At 54.5% G+C, this 16,633-nt stretch overlaps 1 protein-coding gene across 2 annotated transcripts in view; it reads left to right on the forward strand.

Annotated features, from left to right (window-relative positions):
* Window positions 1-16,633, forward strand: part of PTPN23 (protein tyrosine phosphatase non-receptor type 23) — a 42,410-nt gene that overhangs the window by 13,213 nt on the left and 12,564 nt on the right. For both annotated transcript variants that reach the window (XM_067544502.1, XM_067544503.1), the window contains exons 3-14: window positions 464-591; window positions 2,443-2,519; window positions 4,679-4,728; window positions 5,587-5,718; window positions 10,557-10,637; window positions 11,405-11,536; window positions 11,801-11,848; window positions 12,720-12,776; window positions 14,022-14,080; window positions 14,575-14,654; window positions 15,118-15,232; window positions 15,826-15,891. In XM_067544502.1, the coding sequence (XP_067400603.1) occupies window positions 464-591; window positions 2,443-2,519; window positions 4,679-4,728; window positions 5,587-5,718; window positions 10,557-10,637; window positions 11,405-11,536; window positions 11,801-11,848; window positions 12,720-12,776; window positions 14,022-14,080; window positions 14,575-14,654; window positions 15,118-15,232; window positions 15,826-15,891 (1,025 nt within the window). The remainder of the gene's footprint in view (window positions 1-463; window positions 592-2,442; window positions 2,520-4,678; window positions 4,729-5,586; window positions 5,719-10,556; window positions 10,638-11,404; window positions 11,537-11,800; window positions 11,849-12,719; window positions 12,777-14,021; window positions 14,081-14,574; window positions 14,655-15,117; window positions 15,233-15,825; window positions 15,892-16,633) is intronic.

Below are 16,633 nucleotides of genomic sequence, written 5' to 3' on the forward strand. Positions count from 1 at the left end.
GTGATCATTTCACCCGGTTTGCCCAGGACAGATGGAAGCAAGGCACCTGACGTGCTCTGGAAACCTTGGGCTGAAGGCTCTGTGGGTGGCGGGTGTCTCCTGAGTTTGTGACGTACTTGACTGTCTTCAGATCCTCAGTGGAGAGGCCCGAGGTCTCTCCAAGGTCTGGCGTAAGCAGCACTTTGTTGCAGTTGCACCACTGGATTGGCAAACTGCCTGCCCCATGTGTGTGAAAAGCTGGGGGGAGTGTGCAGCAGTTCCCAGCTCCATCCCAGCCAAGAGGACTCTTTCTAGAGAATGGCCTAATGCCCTGGCTTCTGTGGCTGGCCGCAGGAGAAGCCCTTGCAGAACCCATTTAGGAGTGATCTCCCTCTGCCAGTCCCGTGCCAGCCGAATACAGCATAGGCCCTTTATGTGTGAATTGGACCAGTGCATCAGGCAGGGCCCTTTGTGTCTCCTCCAGAACGCTGTGAACGTGCCCAGGGACTTTGAGGGCTGCAGCATCCTGCGGAAGTATTTTGGCCAGCTTCACTACCTGCAGAGCCGCGTCCCCATGGGAGCGGAGCACGAGGCGGCTGTCCCCATCACCTGGTAAGAGCAGCGCCTTGTTGGGGTTTGCGTGGTGCCAGGGGAGGGAATAGGCTTCCCTGCATCCAACTCCCTACCTACGCCAGGGCAGGTCAGCTGGCACCCTCGGCTGACACCGGGGCTTGGACATGATTGACTGGGAGATCGGCTTTGAGTGGCAGGAGCAGAGGAGCTGAAGTTGGGGCTCTCCTATGGACTCACTGTGTGACCTGGGGGAGTCAAATGGCTTTGTCTCTTGCCCCAGTTTCCCCATCGAGGTGGGCAGCCTCCTTGGCCCTGGTAATCTCCTGCCTAGACTCCTGCACCTTGTAGCCCACCAGGTGTGCTATTGTGGGTGGACTGAAGACATGTTCCCTCCACTGGCTCGGCTGGATTGCATTCTGCTCATCTCTGCTCCACCTGCATCTCCTCCCCTCACTGCCCACCTGTGCCCCTTCCCTCCATGTCCCCTGGGTGCCCCTCCTCTAGGAATCGCCTCCTTGATCCTGTGTCCAGCCGCCAATGCCTCTGCCAGTCATCCCAATGAACTGTACAATGGAGCAAACCAGATCAGGCTGTCCCAGTCTCCGTCTCCTTCCCCTGTGCCCAGTCTGATCTCGCCCAGCATCCTGCCTCTGTTCTAACCTCGCCTGTAACCCCCTGTGGGCAGGGCCATGTCTCCAGTCTCTCCACCAAGTGCCATGTGCATCTCTGACTCTACAGAGAAAGATCTAATACTCCGGAGAAGAGTATTTCCCTCACAGGAGGTTTGTGGAACCTCGGCGAGCCTGGGATGAAAGAAGCTATGCCAGGTTCAGTGTAGCAACTGGATTTTTGTAGAGCACCTTTCAGCCAGCAATTGCTCCACCTGTTACAGAAATGCAGCCACCTCTGGCTCTCCTAGCGGTGTCTTATGAACCTGAGCCGTTGGAGAGGCAGCCCTCCTGTCCCTTCAGCAGCCTTGATTGTGCTTCCTGCCGCAGCTGGGATTTCAGTGCATTAGGGTGTGGTGGTGACCCTGGGGAAGCCCCGGGGGACTGACCAAGAGGGGTTGTTTTACCCCACCTGTACCTATTGCACCCGGCGGGAGGCTGGGGTTTGGGGCTAGTGGCTAGAGTGAATTTCAGCCCACATGGCTGCTCGACATTGATGTATAGAAACACACCTTCCTGGGCAGAGCACCAGGTGTTCTCCATCCCTGCCTGATGGTCAGAGTCATGGCCAGGCCAGGGGAGGGAGATGGGTCGCTAGCTTTCCCAAAGGACACCCCAGTTAATAGATCCCTTCAGGTTATAATCCTTGTTGGGAAAACACCAGCCTGTGTCGCTAATGAGACCTTGTAAAACTGAAAACAGGTTACACCAGAACGAACTTGCTTTCAGTGGGTGTAGGGTCAGGCCCTTCTGGAGGGCCATGGCATCTCTAATGCCCACAGGTGGGCAGGACTGAAGCGTGTCAGTGCCCCTCGGAGGAAGCAGCACTACTTGCTGAACAAGCGACACCTTTCCCCGCTGTGCTTCTTGGAGGTCTCCCACCTCTTTGCTGACCCAGCCTCACCCTGCTTTGGTTGAGATCTGATGCTATCCCCCTCCTCTAACCATTAGACAGCACTTCCCTAGTAGGCTAAGAAGAGTGGGCCTGGCACCACTCAAACATTACAGGGTCTTGCTGGGTTATGTGCCTACTGGCTTCCTGTCTCCCACTCAGTTTGGAGAGGAATGTAAATCATTTGGATCAACCCTCCCTGCTTGGAGCTGTTGGTAGCTAGCAGCATGAGTCTCCTGGAAATGTGGCCTGTGTGGTCCCTGGGCGGCTGGGCCATGCATCTGGCACACCTTGCTAGCGCAGCCAGTAACTGGGCTTCTCTGTTCACAGGACGGAGATCTTCTCTGGCAAGGCGGTTACCCACGAGGATATCAAGTATGAGCAGGCGTGCATCCTCTATAACCTCGGTAAGGCCCTAAGCCCACCCGCCGGGTCTGCTTGCAATGAGTGCTTGCCCAGAATGCCCTGGGGCTTGTTTGGCACTAGACTAGAGAAATGCCCTCCTCCATGGCTAGCCCTCTTTCCCTACTCCACAGGGGCCATCTTCCAGCCTGGTCCTGCTGCTCGGTTGGGAGAGGGGCGACACCCCACTTACAGTGGCTGGGTTGTTCAGCTGATCTGCCCTCGGCCCTTTCTCTGATCACCGCTCGGAGCAGGCAGCCAGCGGACTCGCCTGTGGTGATGGAAGTGCTGGGCTTTGGGAGAGCCGAGCCGGGACATCTTGAAGCGTTATTGTGACCATTGCAGACAATTGAGCCCTTGTTTCCTTGGCTCTGGCGGATCCCACTGGTCCCTTAGATCTGAATCCTGGATGTGTTTTGTGTGCATGGCATGAGACCCTCAAGTGAGGCTTCAGCCCAGGGTCTGCCGGTGCCTGTGGTGGGGGTGAGGCTGAGGGCGATCTTCCGGATCAGCTCAAAAGGGCTCTTCCCTTTCGTTTCTGATCGAGGAATGACAAGACAGAGCATTACCTTGCATCACCCTCCCCTGGCCGGCCAAATCCAGGCCCTCTCTAGGAGAGAGGTTGCACCTGTTTTAATTAAATCCAATTGAAATTGATCTAATTCAGCTGGTGCAAACCCATCTGGTTGCACTTAAACTGGTTTATCCCTCATGTAAATAGAGGTCGTTTATTTCAATAAACTACCAACAATCAAAATAAGCACGGATTACAGTGGTGTAAGTGGATCTATAAAGAGTTTGTGCTAGTGGATAGATCGCCCTTTGATGTTGCTAGATCAGCATCTGCTTAAACCAGGGTTAAGTCTGACCCCTTGGTCTTCAGTCCTGAGTGTCTGCTGCAAGCTCAAAGGCTGAGACAGAGACTATTGAGAAAGGCATGTGCTGAGCACTGAGTCAGCGCAGACCCAGTGCTCCAGGGCAGTGCTTGGGGTGCTGTGTGCCCTGGAGGTGTTACTTCTATCCTGAGACATAAAACAGAGATCCTGATCATATGTGGGTTTTAAAGCCCCTGTGCAAGAGTAAGGATGGTTTCCCCAGGTGTTTGTGACAAATCCCACCTCCAGCTGGATCATAGAATCACAGAAGATTAGAGTTGGAAGGGATCTCAGGAGGTATCTAGTCCAACCCCCTGCTCAAAGCAGGACCAACCTCAGCTAAATCATCCCAGCCAGGGATTTGTCAAGCCACAGCTTAAAAACCTCTAAAGATGGAGATTCCACCACCTCCCTAGGTAACCCATTCCAGTGCTTCACCACCCTCCTAGTGAAAAGGTTTTTCCAAATATCCAACCTAGACCTCCCCCACTGCAACTTGAGACCACTGCTCCTTGTTCTGTCATCTGCCACCACTGAGAACAGCCTAGCTCCATCCTCCCTGGAACCCCCTTTCAGGTAGTTGAAGGCTGCTATCAACCCCGCCCCCCTCATTCTTCTTCTGCAGACTAAACAAGCCTAGTTCCCTCAGCCTCTCCTCATAAGTCTTGTGCTCCAGCCCCCTAACCATTTTCGTTGCCCTCCACTGGACTCTCTCCAACTTGTCCACATCCTTCCTGTAGTGGGAGGCCCAAGAGTGGACACAACACTCCAAATGTGGCCTCACCAGTGCCGAATAGAGGGGAATAATCACTTCCCTCGATCTGCTGGCAATGCTCCTACTAATGCAGCCCAATATGCCATTAGCCTTCTTGACAACCAGGGCACTCTGCTGACTCATCTCCAGCTTCTTGTCCACTGTAACCCCCAGGTCCTTTTCTGTTCTTGCTTCCCCAAATTGTCAGTCATTGTAACTGCAGGGGGGAATCGTCATTTCTTGTTCTAACCTGTTTCACGGTGCTATGCACGGTTGCAGCATTCCACCCCAGAAGTGACTGCCTCTCAGTAGCTGAATGGACCAGTATTACTTGTTATATTTTCTGTGGCTTGGGATGCATCAGAATAAAATGTCCAATATAAACCGAGCCGTGTCAGATCATAGACTGGTGGAGCGACTTTAACGCAGAAGTGCACGGTTAGGGATTGAAAGACTGGAAAACGGGGCTTGTGTGGGGTGTTACCACAGCTAGAATTTTGCCATCGGCCTGACCTGAGCTTCCTGTTCCCAACAGGTGCGTTGCATTCCATGCTGGGCGCCATGGACAAGAGAGTGTCGGAGGAGGTAATGATGCTAAACAACTCGTGGTTCCCACCTTTATCCTGTGTTTTTCCTTCCATACAGATCAGAGCACAAAGGTCGGTAGGGCTGAGTGTAATTGGTAATCTCCTGAGTGGGTTCTTCACGTGTAAAGGGGCCCGGCCCATTTAAAAATCACTCTTCAGTCGGGTTTTGTATCGATAGTTGGAAGTAATGTGATTCCTTTGATTAGAAGAGAGAGAAGAACAGGAGATTTTTCTTTATATTGTGTATAGTTATGGAAACCTGTAGCAGTGCCTGTTACAAGCTCTGGGCACCCTGACTCTAATTTAACGTCCCAGGATGGCACCACATGCAATGGGTGACTGAACTCTTCCCTCCAGCCAATAACAGAATCTCCCACAGCCTCAGAGCAAATGCCCAGAAAAGATGGGCCTGGCCATAGGGCCTGATGGCGAGGACCCCTCCTGGGCAGTCCTGCCAGCAGCTCTCTCCTCTTCCTACCTGGGGAGCTCCCTGCCGATCTTGCTTATGGAAGCATTGCCTGGGAAGAGAGTCTCTGCTGACCACATGGAAGAGCTCCCCCTGGGTTCCAGGCAGAGTGTCATGGCAATCCAGTCTCCGGGTGATGAAAGCCTGGACAACTGGGGCAGGAGGTTTATTTAACTCCACTTAAGATGGTAACATTTGGGGTTTAGGCCTCTAATTACTGGGCCTAAATGAGGGCAAAAGAGAATTAAAATAAATCCTGCTGCATCTCTCAGCTGTTTGTAAATTCCGTGAGTCAAGGCAGGCTGGCTTCTGCGGCGCGCCCTCTGCTGTGGCTTGGGTGTGTTAGAGCCGTATGTGTTTCTTCTCCCCCTCTGCGACGGCCCTGGCCAGGGTATGAAGGTTTCCTGCACCCATTTCCAGTGTGCGGCCGGAGCTTTCACCTACCTGCGGAATCACTTCCCTCACTCCTACAGCGTGGACATGAGTCACCAGATCCTTAACCTCAACATCAACCTCATGCTGGTAAGAACTGGGCCCTGGCTTTGGTGGTTGCTCATCGTTGGTGCGAGGATCCAGTAGCTGGGCTCGTTTGAGGCAGTTAATTTAAAGGGATTGCATCAACGCTGAAGGTGCGAGGGGAGGAGGAGACACGCTCAGTATGGGGCCTATCCTTGTCTCGTTTTTCAACGTCCAGTTGGAGTGGAACCCACCTGTGGTACCCTTGGACTGAGCTGGATAAAGACTGAATTGTTCCCAGCACCTTGCAACATGCAGATAGTAATCCTGCTATCTGCTTAGAGGAGAGTGTCATTCCTTGTTCAGGAGAGATCCCGAAGTGCTGCTGTATGGGAGGAATTGTATTTCAGGCCCCAGGACACAAGCCGATCACCACAGGGGCAAGGAGGAATATTTTCCTCTCCACCCCCCGCATTGCCTTTGTGGCCGTGTGTGTTGTTCTCCTCAGAAAGGGGCCAGCCCCCAGTCTGTCAGAATTGGGATGCTGAACTCTCAGGCCTAATGGCCTGAATAGCAAAGGAAGTTTTAAATTTCAAATAGAGGAGAATAAAACCGGGTAAGGAAACCAATTGTTTCAAGTTTCCAAAGGGGGTGGCTATTGACAGGGAGATGGAAATACCTTGACGTTGTCTTCATCCCTTTAGAAGAAGAAAGGCCAGAGGTGGGTGTGAAGGGAGCTGACGTTGCCCTGTTCGAGGGATCCCATTCTAATCCAGCCTCGCCTCTTGCATGCTCTTTGCTTTATAAATTCCCATGTGCAGCTCGGGGAGGCGTCAGACTGATAACCGTTGTCTGGTCAGCACTTTGGCCAAGCAGTCCTTGAAAGGGAGGTGGGGTTTGGATTTGGACTCTCCAAATGAGATGGCTTTATTGGCTCAGCGGCACTAGAGCTGTACCTGGGCTAGGCTGAGTGTGGGTGAAGTCCAGGCTCCATGGTAGCTCATTTCAGCGAGGGGAAGGAAGGGATGGAAGTGTTTGGGTGTTAGGGAGTTGATGGCCCTAGTGCTTGAAGACCGAGTCCTGCACTAAACGTTTATTGCAGCTCTGATTTCCAGAGCCAGTGCAGCCCATGCCCCTACATGGGTCCACCAAGGCACTTCAATCCTGCATTACCCCTGGAAGTTAGAGGGGGATTTAGTCTCCAAGGCCATTCAGTCCTTGATTGACCTCACTCCTCAGTCCTCCAACTAGACGGCCAATTGCAGCAGTGGGTCTTATCCACTAGAGACTGGGCTGAACCCACCAGCTCACTGCATGTAGACCAGTGACCAGTACCTTGGGGGCAGTGACTGATGGTGGTTCTTCTAGTGTTTGCTCCTGTCCATTCCATTGTAGATGTGTGCGCGCCTCAGGCACGGTTACTGGAAAATTTTTCCCCTTAGCAGGTCCCATAGGGCCGGCTCTGGTGCCCCCGGAGCCCCACGCACATGCTGTGGTATATGAGGCACTGCCGGCCCTACACCCCCTCAGTTCCTTCTTTCTGCCACTGACTGTTACTGGAACCGTGTTCTTGCTTGCTTCCGAGAGTGCCTCTTAGCTGTAGCCTTTTGTTTTATAAGTACTTGTTAAGTAGTTGTTAAGATAAGGTAGTCCCGTTAGGGACCTCCACCCGGCATCAGGGTATCGATCTCTGGGCTTTAAGTCTTATAAATCCTGCGGGAAGTCCTTTCCGATTAGCGACCCCCACGAAAACTGTTTGAAGTGCCTGGGGGAGTCTCATCGAAAGGACACATGCCGCGTTTGCAAGGCATTCAGATTGAGGACTCCAAAGGACCGAGGTATCCGTCTGAAGGCCTTGTTAATGGAGGTGGCGCTGAGACCAGCATTGGAACCGTCCTGCTACTGTTCGGCAGCGAGCACCGGATCGGTGCATAGTGTTCTGCCAGCACCGGCTCCATCGCGGCACCGGGCTTCCTCTTCACCAAGGAAGAAGCCCAGAAAACATCATCCAGCAGACGACCGCTCCCCCACACAGAAGAGATCTAAGGATGCGGGGTCGAGCTCCGGGGCAGTTCAGAGCCAGTGTGCTGAGTAACCCCTGCAGGGACAGGTTTCGCCTGGGACTGAGAGCCTTCCACAGAGCGCCCCGACTCCGGAGTGCATAAGGGGACCTCTGAGCCTGCCCCCTTACAGCGGCACAGGTCTGCCTGCAACTACGGGGCCATATGGCAGCGTGCACCTTTGTGCTCCACCACGCCCGCCTGAAGCTCAGACCGCTTCAGCTATGGCTGGCCTGGGCTTACGCCCTGAGCAGACACCCCGTGGACAGGGTTGTCACGGTGCCCCCACGGGTCCTGGCCTCCCTAGAGTGGCGGTTAAATCCCCGAACGGTGAGGAGGGGAATGCCCTTTGCAGACGGGGGCCCCACAACGATTCTAGCATTAGATGCTTCAGACCTGGGGTGGGGTGCGCACATCAGCTCTGGTCACAGTATCCAGGGGACCTGGTCGGAAGAGGACCAAGGGCTCCACATAAACGTCGGGGAGCTCCGAGCAATCCGCCTAGCATGCCCAGTGTTCCTTCCCTTCTGGAAGGACAAGGTGATTCAGGTCCTGACGGACAACACCGCCGCAATGTACTATGTCAACAGACAGGGCAGGGCTCAGCTCATTTCTCAGCCCTCTGTTTGGAGGCGGTGGGTCTCTGGAATCTGGCAATAGGCCATGATATTCACCTGGTGGCCTCTCACCTCCCTGGTATCAAGAATGCCACAGTGGACTGGCTCAGCAGGTCCTTTGTAGCTTCCCACGAGTGGTCTCTCCACTTGTCAGTCACCAACATACTCTTCGGCGGTGGGGGTTTCCCCCAGTGGATCTCTGCCTCCAAGGTCAACAAGAAGTGCAGCCATTCTGCTCCTTTCAGGGGCGGGACGAGGGGGCCATGTCAGACGCCTTCCTCAGTCCCTGGTCAGGGGGGCTGCTGTACGCCTTCCCTCCCATTCCGTTAATACACAAGGTGCTATTAAGATCAAGACAGACAAGGCGAGGGTCATCCTGATTGCACCCGCCTGGCTCAGGCAGCACTGGCTCATGACACTGCTGGAGCTGTTGGTCGTCCCTCCCCTGGAGCTACCAACGTGGCACGACCTACTTTCCCAGGACCGGGGCGCCTTCTGCACCCGACCTGGAGTCCCGCCATCTGACAGCATGGAGGCTGAATGGCTGAGCTCGGAGGAACAAGCTTGCTCGTCTCAAGTGCAAACTGTACTAATGAGTAGCAGGAAGCCCTCCACGAGGTCAGCATATTTGGCCAAGTGGAAGAGGTTGACTTGGTGGGCCGCAGCACGGCAGATTAGGCACCACCAGGCGCTGATCCAGGTGGTTCTAGACTACCTGTTGCACCTCAAGCTTCAGGGTCTAGGTGCTGCCTCGCTAAAAGTGCATCTGGCTGTCATCTCAGCCTTCCATTCCCCGACTCACGGGAGATCACACCATGGCAGCGAGATTTCTGAAGGGCACAGAAAAGCTCTACCCACAGGTCAGGGATCCCGTACCCCATTGGGACTTGAATTTGGTTCTCTCTAGACTCACAGGGGCGTCATTCGAGCCCATGGCAACTTGCCTACTTCTGCTACTGTCATGGAAGGTGGCCATCCTAGTAACTATCACCTCTGCTAAGAGGGTGTCTGAAAATCAGGGCACTCACCTTGGAGCCGCCTTACATGACTTTTTTATAAGGATAAGGTCCAGCTGAGGCCTCGCCCGGCCTTCTTGCCCAAGGTGCTTTCACAATTCCACACCAGCCAGGACATTTTCCTGCCAGTGTTTTTCCCAAAGCCGGACGCTTCCGAAAAGGAAAGGAGATGGCATATGCTGGATGTACGCAGAGCCTTGGCTTTCTACTTGGAGAGGATGAAGCCATTCTGTAAGTCCACACAAGTCGCAGTGGCCGGAAGGATGAAAGGCTTACTTGTCTCATTGCAATGAATCTCCTGCATAACCGCCTGCATACGCTTCTGCTCTGAGAAGGTGAAGGTTCTGCTCCCAGGCAATGTCACAGCTCACTCCACCAGAGCGCAGGCGTCTTCTGCAGCCTTCTTGGCACGAGTGTGTATGCAGGACATATGCAAAGCTGCTACGTGGTCGTCAGTTCGTACCTTTACATCCCACTATGCTATTGTACAACAGGCTAGGGATGACACCAGATTTGGTAGGGTGGTGCTGCAGTCAACCAACCTATGAACTCTAAACCTGCCTCCAAGGTATTACTTGCAAGTTACCTACAATGGAACGGACATGAGCCAGCAGTCGAAGAAGAAAAGACGATTACTTACCTTGTAACTGTTGTTCTTCGAGATGTGTTGCTTGTGTCCATTCCATGACCTGTCTCCACTGTCGGAGTTCACGGCAAGAAGGAACTGAAGGGGCGTAGGGCCGGCAGTGCCTCATATACCACGCCATGTGCATGGGGCTCCAGAGCCGGCCCTACAGGATCTGCTAAGGGGAAACATTTTCCAGTAACTGTGCACAGGGTGCGCACGCACCTACAATGGAATGGACACAAGCAACACATCTCGAAGAACAACAGTTACAAGGTAAGTAACCGTCTTTTCCCACTGATGGGCTGGGTTTGAAGTGGCAGTGGAGGTGAGAGACTTTCTATTGCATTGCTAGACCCCAGAACCACCCAGGCCTCCTTTGGCTTTGTTCTGTATTGTGAACCAGACAGACGGTCTGTATCGGCCTTTCTAGCATGGTAGACTGGAGCCACTGCTGAATGACTCTCCTTTGGGGCCGTGCGAGGGGGCTGGCTGAGTTTGGTCAGGGGTGACTTTGAGGAGCCCAGGAATGAAGTGAAATGTATCTTGGGAGAGAGCTGAGCAGCTCTGTTGCTTTTCCTGGAAGGGCCAAGCTCAGGAGTGCCTCTTAGAGAAGTCAATGCTGGACAACAGGAAGAGTTTCCTCGTGGCCAGGATCAGCGCCCAGGTGAGTTACCCACGGGAGCTCTGCTGCTCCAGCATCTTTCTCTCTGCTCCACTGCACTCTGCACCAGTTACATTTGTCGGCCCCTCGACCATGATAGAGACAGATCCCCTCCTGCTGCCCCACCACATCCGAGAGCGACTGCACTGGAGCCTTTGGACCTGGGGAACCAGCGGAGGTGGTTAGGAAGCGGTGAAGGAAATCCCTCTAAACAGTCACAGCTGCTTGGTGCGTTGACTGTGCAGGCGGCAGGGCTGGGAACATCTGGTCTCTGCTGAAGTGTGAGAGCACGTGGGTAACGTTTTAAAGCCCAAACCATTAAAAGTCTGTCTTAGCTCGGCATGATCTAGCCCAAATGAAGCGTGCGGGCTCACCCCTTCATGCGGCTGACTGACACAGCCCTGCAATACCTGGGCACCGGGTGGCAGCCAGAACTCCAGACTGCCTTTACTTTCTTGAGTTGCTTTCCCAGCTTCTCTGTAACATCCTTGGCCAGTGTGTTAACCTCGCTCGCTCCCGTGTGGAGAGGGTTGCCCAGTGGGGATGTAAGGTATCTCTGGGTCGTGCCATGAATCCATAGAGCCAGTGCAGAATGGAAGCAGCGTCACCCTGGCTCAATAATCCCGGAGCGCATAACACACACCGCCAGTGAACCTGTTCTCCTCTGCACCACTGTCACTCCTGTTTGAACTGGAGCTAGGGATTTCTGGTGGGTTTATGATGCTGTGAATCCTCCCCGAGATTCCTCTTGACAGTCTCTCTCCACATAGGTAGTGGACTACTACAAAGAGGCCTGCCGGGCTTTGGAGAACTCTGACACAGCCTCACTGCTGGGGAAGATTCAGAAGGACTGGAAGAAGCTGGTGCAGATGAAGATCTACTATTTTGCTGCTATCGCTCATGTAAGTGGGAAGAACAAGCTGTGCATTAGGCGTTCGACCCTGGCTAGCACCAGAGGAACGGCCAAGTATCCCTCCACTTGTGGATGGCTGCAGCTGCCTAAACCCACTGTGAGCTAGTGCTCACCATGGGTGTGGAGTTCCTGAGTCTACCTGGGGACTGGTGAAATTCACCTCTGGCTGGCTCTGCAGAGCTTCCGTCAAGTTCTATGGAGCCCTTCCCTGACTGAGGGCCTGTGCCGTCAGTGATGGTGTGTTTCTTTGCAGTTGCATATGGGAAAACAGGCTGAGGAGCAGCAGAAGTTTGGAGAACGAGTAAGTAAAGGGTTTCTGCTCAGGGTTGGTTAATGCTCCAGGCTGTAAACCAAGTTCCATCTCCTGGTGGGATTGACCTTTAACCCTTTGAAGAGGTCAGGCTCAACTGGGGGAACTCAACTGTCCATGAGACTGAGGACACATTTAATGCTTCGGTGTCTGTTAAACTGTAACTGGGAAGTGCTTGCCTCTTATGAACCCATACCTGGGACAAACCACAGATCAGTCTCGCCTGTTCCACGTGAACTCGGGCACCATCTTTGCTGTTACTGTATAAATGACCAGCTAGGCATGTTCTTTTGTCCGAAAACTCCTGGCTGGCGTCCTGCCCACGGAGGGAGCAGTCGGCCAGCCAGAGTAGAGTTAAGGCTGACAGGTTGTATATACTGGTGAGTGTGACTTACAGACCCTGTTGTCAGAAGAGAACCCACACTTGCATGAATGCCATTTTCTATGTGATTGCCCTGGGGTGCAGTGGAGTCCCCTCCAAGATCTCAAACACTGAGGTGACCCACAGGATGGGACACTTGTCCCCTCGTGATGACGTCCACTGTGGAACCTGGGCTGGTAGAGCACCAGTGTGTCTGGCAGTAGCTGGATCCCTGAAGGAGTTGTGTGTGGCATGGCATTTCTCATAGACCTTCTTTCTTTAGGAAATATTGCGTGGTTGGCTCATGGGCAAAGTACTTTCAGACGGGTTGCTTGGTGGTGCTATTAATTTGCTCCTTCTTCTTAGAAGGCCTCATTGTATTTAATGGCCCTGGATCGTCCTAGGTATCTTTACTTGGGGTTGGCTGCATGTGACGTAGCAGGTGTGTGTTCTTGGGACTTTTCCAGGAGTTGGCAGAATTTATCTCCACTTTCTCCGCAGGTTGTCTACTTCCAGAGCGCCCTGGATAAACTCAATGAAGCGATCAAGCTGGCAAAGGTAAGCTTGTTTCTGGGCCATGGTACTGATTGCCTTTACGAAACCCATAATCAGTCAGCGGGGCCGTTTTGGGCCTGACTGTCCAGCAGTGCATTAATATCATCTTACCAGTGGCTGCTCTGGGACCAGCGCTCAGATCACACTTACTGAGCGTTCTTGTAGCGAGCGACCAACTGTGCACTTTTGCCAAAGTGTGTTCCTTAGGATTGTAGCACCAGTGACACCTGCGCTTCCAGAATGAGACGTCTGCTCCGTGCCATCGGAATGGGGCTGGCTATCGTCCAGGTGGTGAAAAGCATTGGTTTCTGGCCCCAGCAGTTCTCAGGGAAACTTTCCGAGCGCCAGCTCTGTGAAATAACTTCCCAAGGGAGGTGGTGGAAGCCCCATTGCTTGAAAGACTAACAGATGGACAATAAGGGAGCAGTTGTACACTGTCAGGGAGAGAGGCTAGATGGGACCCAGCAGGTCTTGTCTGTCTCTTGGCACTGAGAAGACTGGCCCCTAGAATGGGTGAATTTGGCCCATTTACGTCACGTGATGCAGACAAGATGTCGGTGGCATTTATGTTGCACAGGGGCGTGGAGAGGCCAAGTGGGTTGTTGAAAAGCTCTTGGCATTGGCCTGTCTCTGCCCCATTGAAGTCAGTGGTTTAACTGCCTTTGGTCCACGGGATGCAAAGCCGCACAGCAAACTAACGGCAGGGCTGGGAGTCCCCGGTCCCAAGCGTCTTGCTTTAACCACTGTCTCACAGCTTCTTGTGCTGCACTCCTTGTGTCGGGCCCCCTGCTGAGTCCCTGTGCAGCATTCCCACGGTGTGTCCTGGCCCCGCAGGCTTAGGCCTAACGCCAGCTCACCACCTTGGAGCGAGAGCCCGTGTTTGACACTTGTGGCTGAGGAATTTGCACAGGATCTACCTGCCTGTTTGTGCTGTCTCCCGAATCCCAGCTGTCCGGCTTCAATAGGAAGTCCGAACGCAGCCAGGGACTGGTGCCTGCCAGAGTCTGCAGGCAGCCTGAAACCACAGCTCTGAGCTGTTCGCTGCTCCGTTCATCTCTGCTGCAGGATGACTGGAAATTGGTTAGTGGGAAAAGAGGTGGTGTTGAGGGTTGCCCGGTTGCTTCTGTCTCCAGGTCACAACTTGGTTTGTGGTGGGTAGCAGGATGCAGCATTAAAATGGGTGTTCGAGGTGTTATGTCGATTGTGGCAGGACTGGCGGTGTTAACTCTTGTTTTTCACCTCTTCTAGGGTCAGCCGGAAACGGTGCAGGAAGCCCTGAGATTCACCCTGGATGTGATTGGGGGCAAGTGAGTCCGCAGCAGGAATTGCCTCTGGGGCTCGTCTCTCCTCTGTCAAACCTGTTTACTGACTTTCTCTCCCCCTCTGCTGGCTCTGGGGAGCTTTGTCACATGGCTTTTCTCTTTGCGAGGTCTCAATATATAGGGCCAAATCCGCGTATGCTGCTAGTGAGCGTAGATCTGTGCAGGTTCTTATCACGCTGCCGCCACTGTAGCATCTGCGCGCCCTGAGCAGCACGTTACGTGACGTAGCTAACAGTGGTCACATGTGATTCCTTCTCTCTCATCCTCTCCCCAAAGGGTACTTGCGGCAGTTGTACCCAGTGAATGGCTGGTGGGGATCAGCCTGTAGGATAGAGAAGTCAGGTAGTGTCTTCTGGGGGGCTTCCGATGGGCAGCAAAGCTCTCTTCTTGAGCCTCCTGCCCGCTTAAACCAACCAAGCTCACTCCCTGAGTCCCAGCCGGGTCCCCCCTCCCCAGACTCATAGTTCACTTGTTTTTAGGTACAATTCGGCCAAGAAGGACAATGACTTTATCTACCATGAAGCTGTCCCGGCTCTGGAGACCCTGCAGTCAGTGAAAGGTAAGACAGGCCACATCCTTCAGTCTGCTGCCGCCCAAAGCTCTGCCAAACCATGCCAGGGCTGGCGCATGAGCCTGCAGCCGTGTGCAGTCCAGGCACCGTGCTAGCGTGAGGGGGCGGTGATCACTGCGTGGGGAAGAAGCTACTTGAAAGGGCAGCACTTGGATCTTTGCACAGATATCTTGGTAGTTGGCAGCGATGAGAAAATACTGACCCAGCAGCACGTGGCAGTCTTGGTACCAGTCTCTGCCCCCTTAGCGCCACTGATGCTTCTCATGCCATGAACTTCCTGCTCCTGGGTCTCCATAGCAGCTGCTGGAGGCGACCAGCTGTTGGTTACTTTGATCTGCGTTGGGTGGCAGATGCAGCCCTAAGAACAGCCTCGGGCATGAAGGGAAAAGCCGTTCCCTTGATTAGAGTAGTGTGGAGCCATCGGCGTGAACATGTTCTGTTCTCTACCCAGGTGCCACCCTGGTGAAAGCCCTCCCTGTCAACCCCACTGACCCAGCTGTCACGGGCCCCGATATCTTTGCCAAGCTGGTGCCAATGGCCGCCCATGAAGCATCTTCACTGTACAGGTGAGTGGAGGGAATCTCCCTAGCAAGTGCTTCCCTCGGCAGTCTTCCCAGCAGTCACCACTGGGCGTCCATGCGCTCTGTAGCAGGAGAGAGCGGATCCTGCCTCTGTGCCGGGAAGCTGGATCCAGTGATTCGTTGCCAGAAACTGCAGTCTCCAGTGCTTGGGCATGTGAGGGGGGATGAGGGGACACCTCCCTTCTGTAGGAGGCAGAATAACCGGAGAGATGTCCCCAGACAAATCAGAAACCCCCCTGCCAGGGGCTGGGTCCCTGGTGCCTTCTGGTGGAGTGGCCAAAAGAGGACGCTAGGCTGTGCCTGAGCCTGCAGTGAAAGGGCTGCTCCACAGGCTCTGATCCTGAACGAGGGCACTGCTGCCTTCCAGTTCAGCTTCCCAGGAGCTCCTGGAACGGGAGTGCTGGCCCCTGGCTAGCCGGAAAGGGCCAGCTGGGCCTGCCACCAGAGGGAATAACCCAGCGGCTAGAGAACGCTCCAGTCATGAGCAGGGCACCCAGCGGGGCTGTCAGTGGTTGTAAGTTGCCTTCACTGGCAGCGGTTTTCTTGGGCACTGAGGGGTTTTCTCCTTTGTGTCCTAGTGAGGAGAAGGCCAAGCTGCTGAGAGACGTGATGGCGAAGATCGAGGCCAAGAACGAAGTCCTGGAGTACGTGTGCACGTAACCCCCCGTACTAGTGCAGTCTTTCCTCTCTGATGTGGGCAGAGTTGGTCTCTGGCCCTGTGCACACCCGACAGGCAGGCCTGCCAAAGGGGGGGAAGGGGTCATTTGCCCAGGAGCCCAGCAATTTTAAAAGGTCCCCGGGCGGGTGGGGTAGTTCCATGCGCAGTGGGTGAAACTTCCCCACGGAGAGGCTAGCTCCCCATCCCGCGGGGCCCTCCCTGCCACGCTCCAGCCTAGGCTTGGCCCACTTGCTACGTCATTCTTCTCTCCCCCGTCCACCCCCCCTTGCTCAGCCTCCCCTCTCCCCCCCCACCCGCCATCGCTCACCTCCTTGGGGGCGGGGTGTGTGTGGAAGAGAGGAGGGGGCTTACGCGGGGGTGGGAAGGCTGGGGGGGGGGCGGGGCCTGGGGTGGAGTGTGGGCAGGGCCATAGGCATAAGAGGCAGGAAGGGGAGCTGGTGCCCCAAGTGGGAGCTTCATCCTCCACCCATGGTCGTAAACCTCCCCCCTCCCTTTCTGGGGGGCCATTGACTGTTCTGCCGGGGGCCCAGAGTGTGTGTGGCACCAGTGTAGGGTTCCCCCGTTGTATCGCCGTTCTGTGTTCCCCATCCCAGCTCATGGGGAGTGAGCTCAGCTCCCTTCAGCCATGGCAACCGAAGGGCAATGGAGCATTGCGAGATCACTTCGCAGGGATAGCGGCTCTGTCGGGGGAGGGGGCAGATTGCCAA

Source organism: Emydura macquarii, unplaced genomic scaffold (assembly GCF_026122565.2).
Source record: "Emydura macquarii macquarii isolate MOO-44397 ecotype Brisbane River unplaced genomic scaffold, CSIRO-AGI_Emac_v2 contig_973, whole genome shotgun sequence".
NCBI lineage: Eukaryota > Metazoa > Chordata > Testudines > Chelidae > Emydura > Emydura macquarii.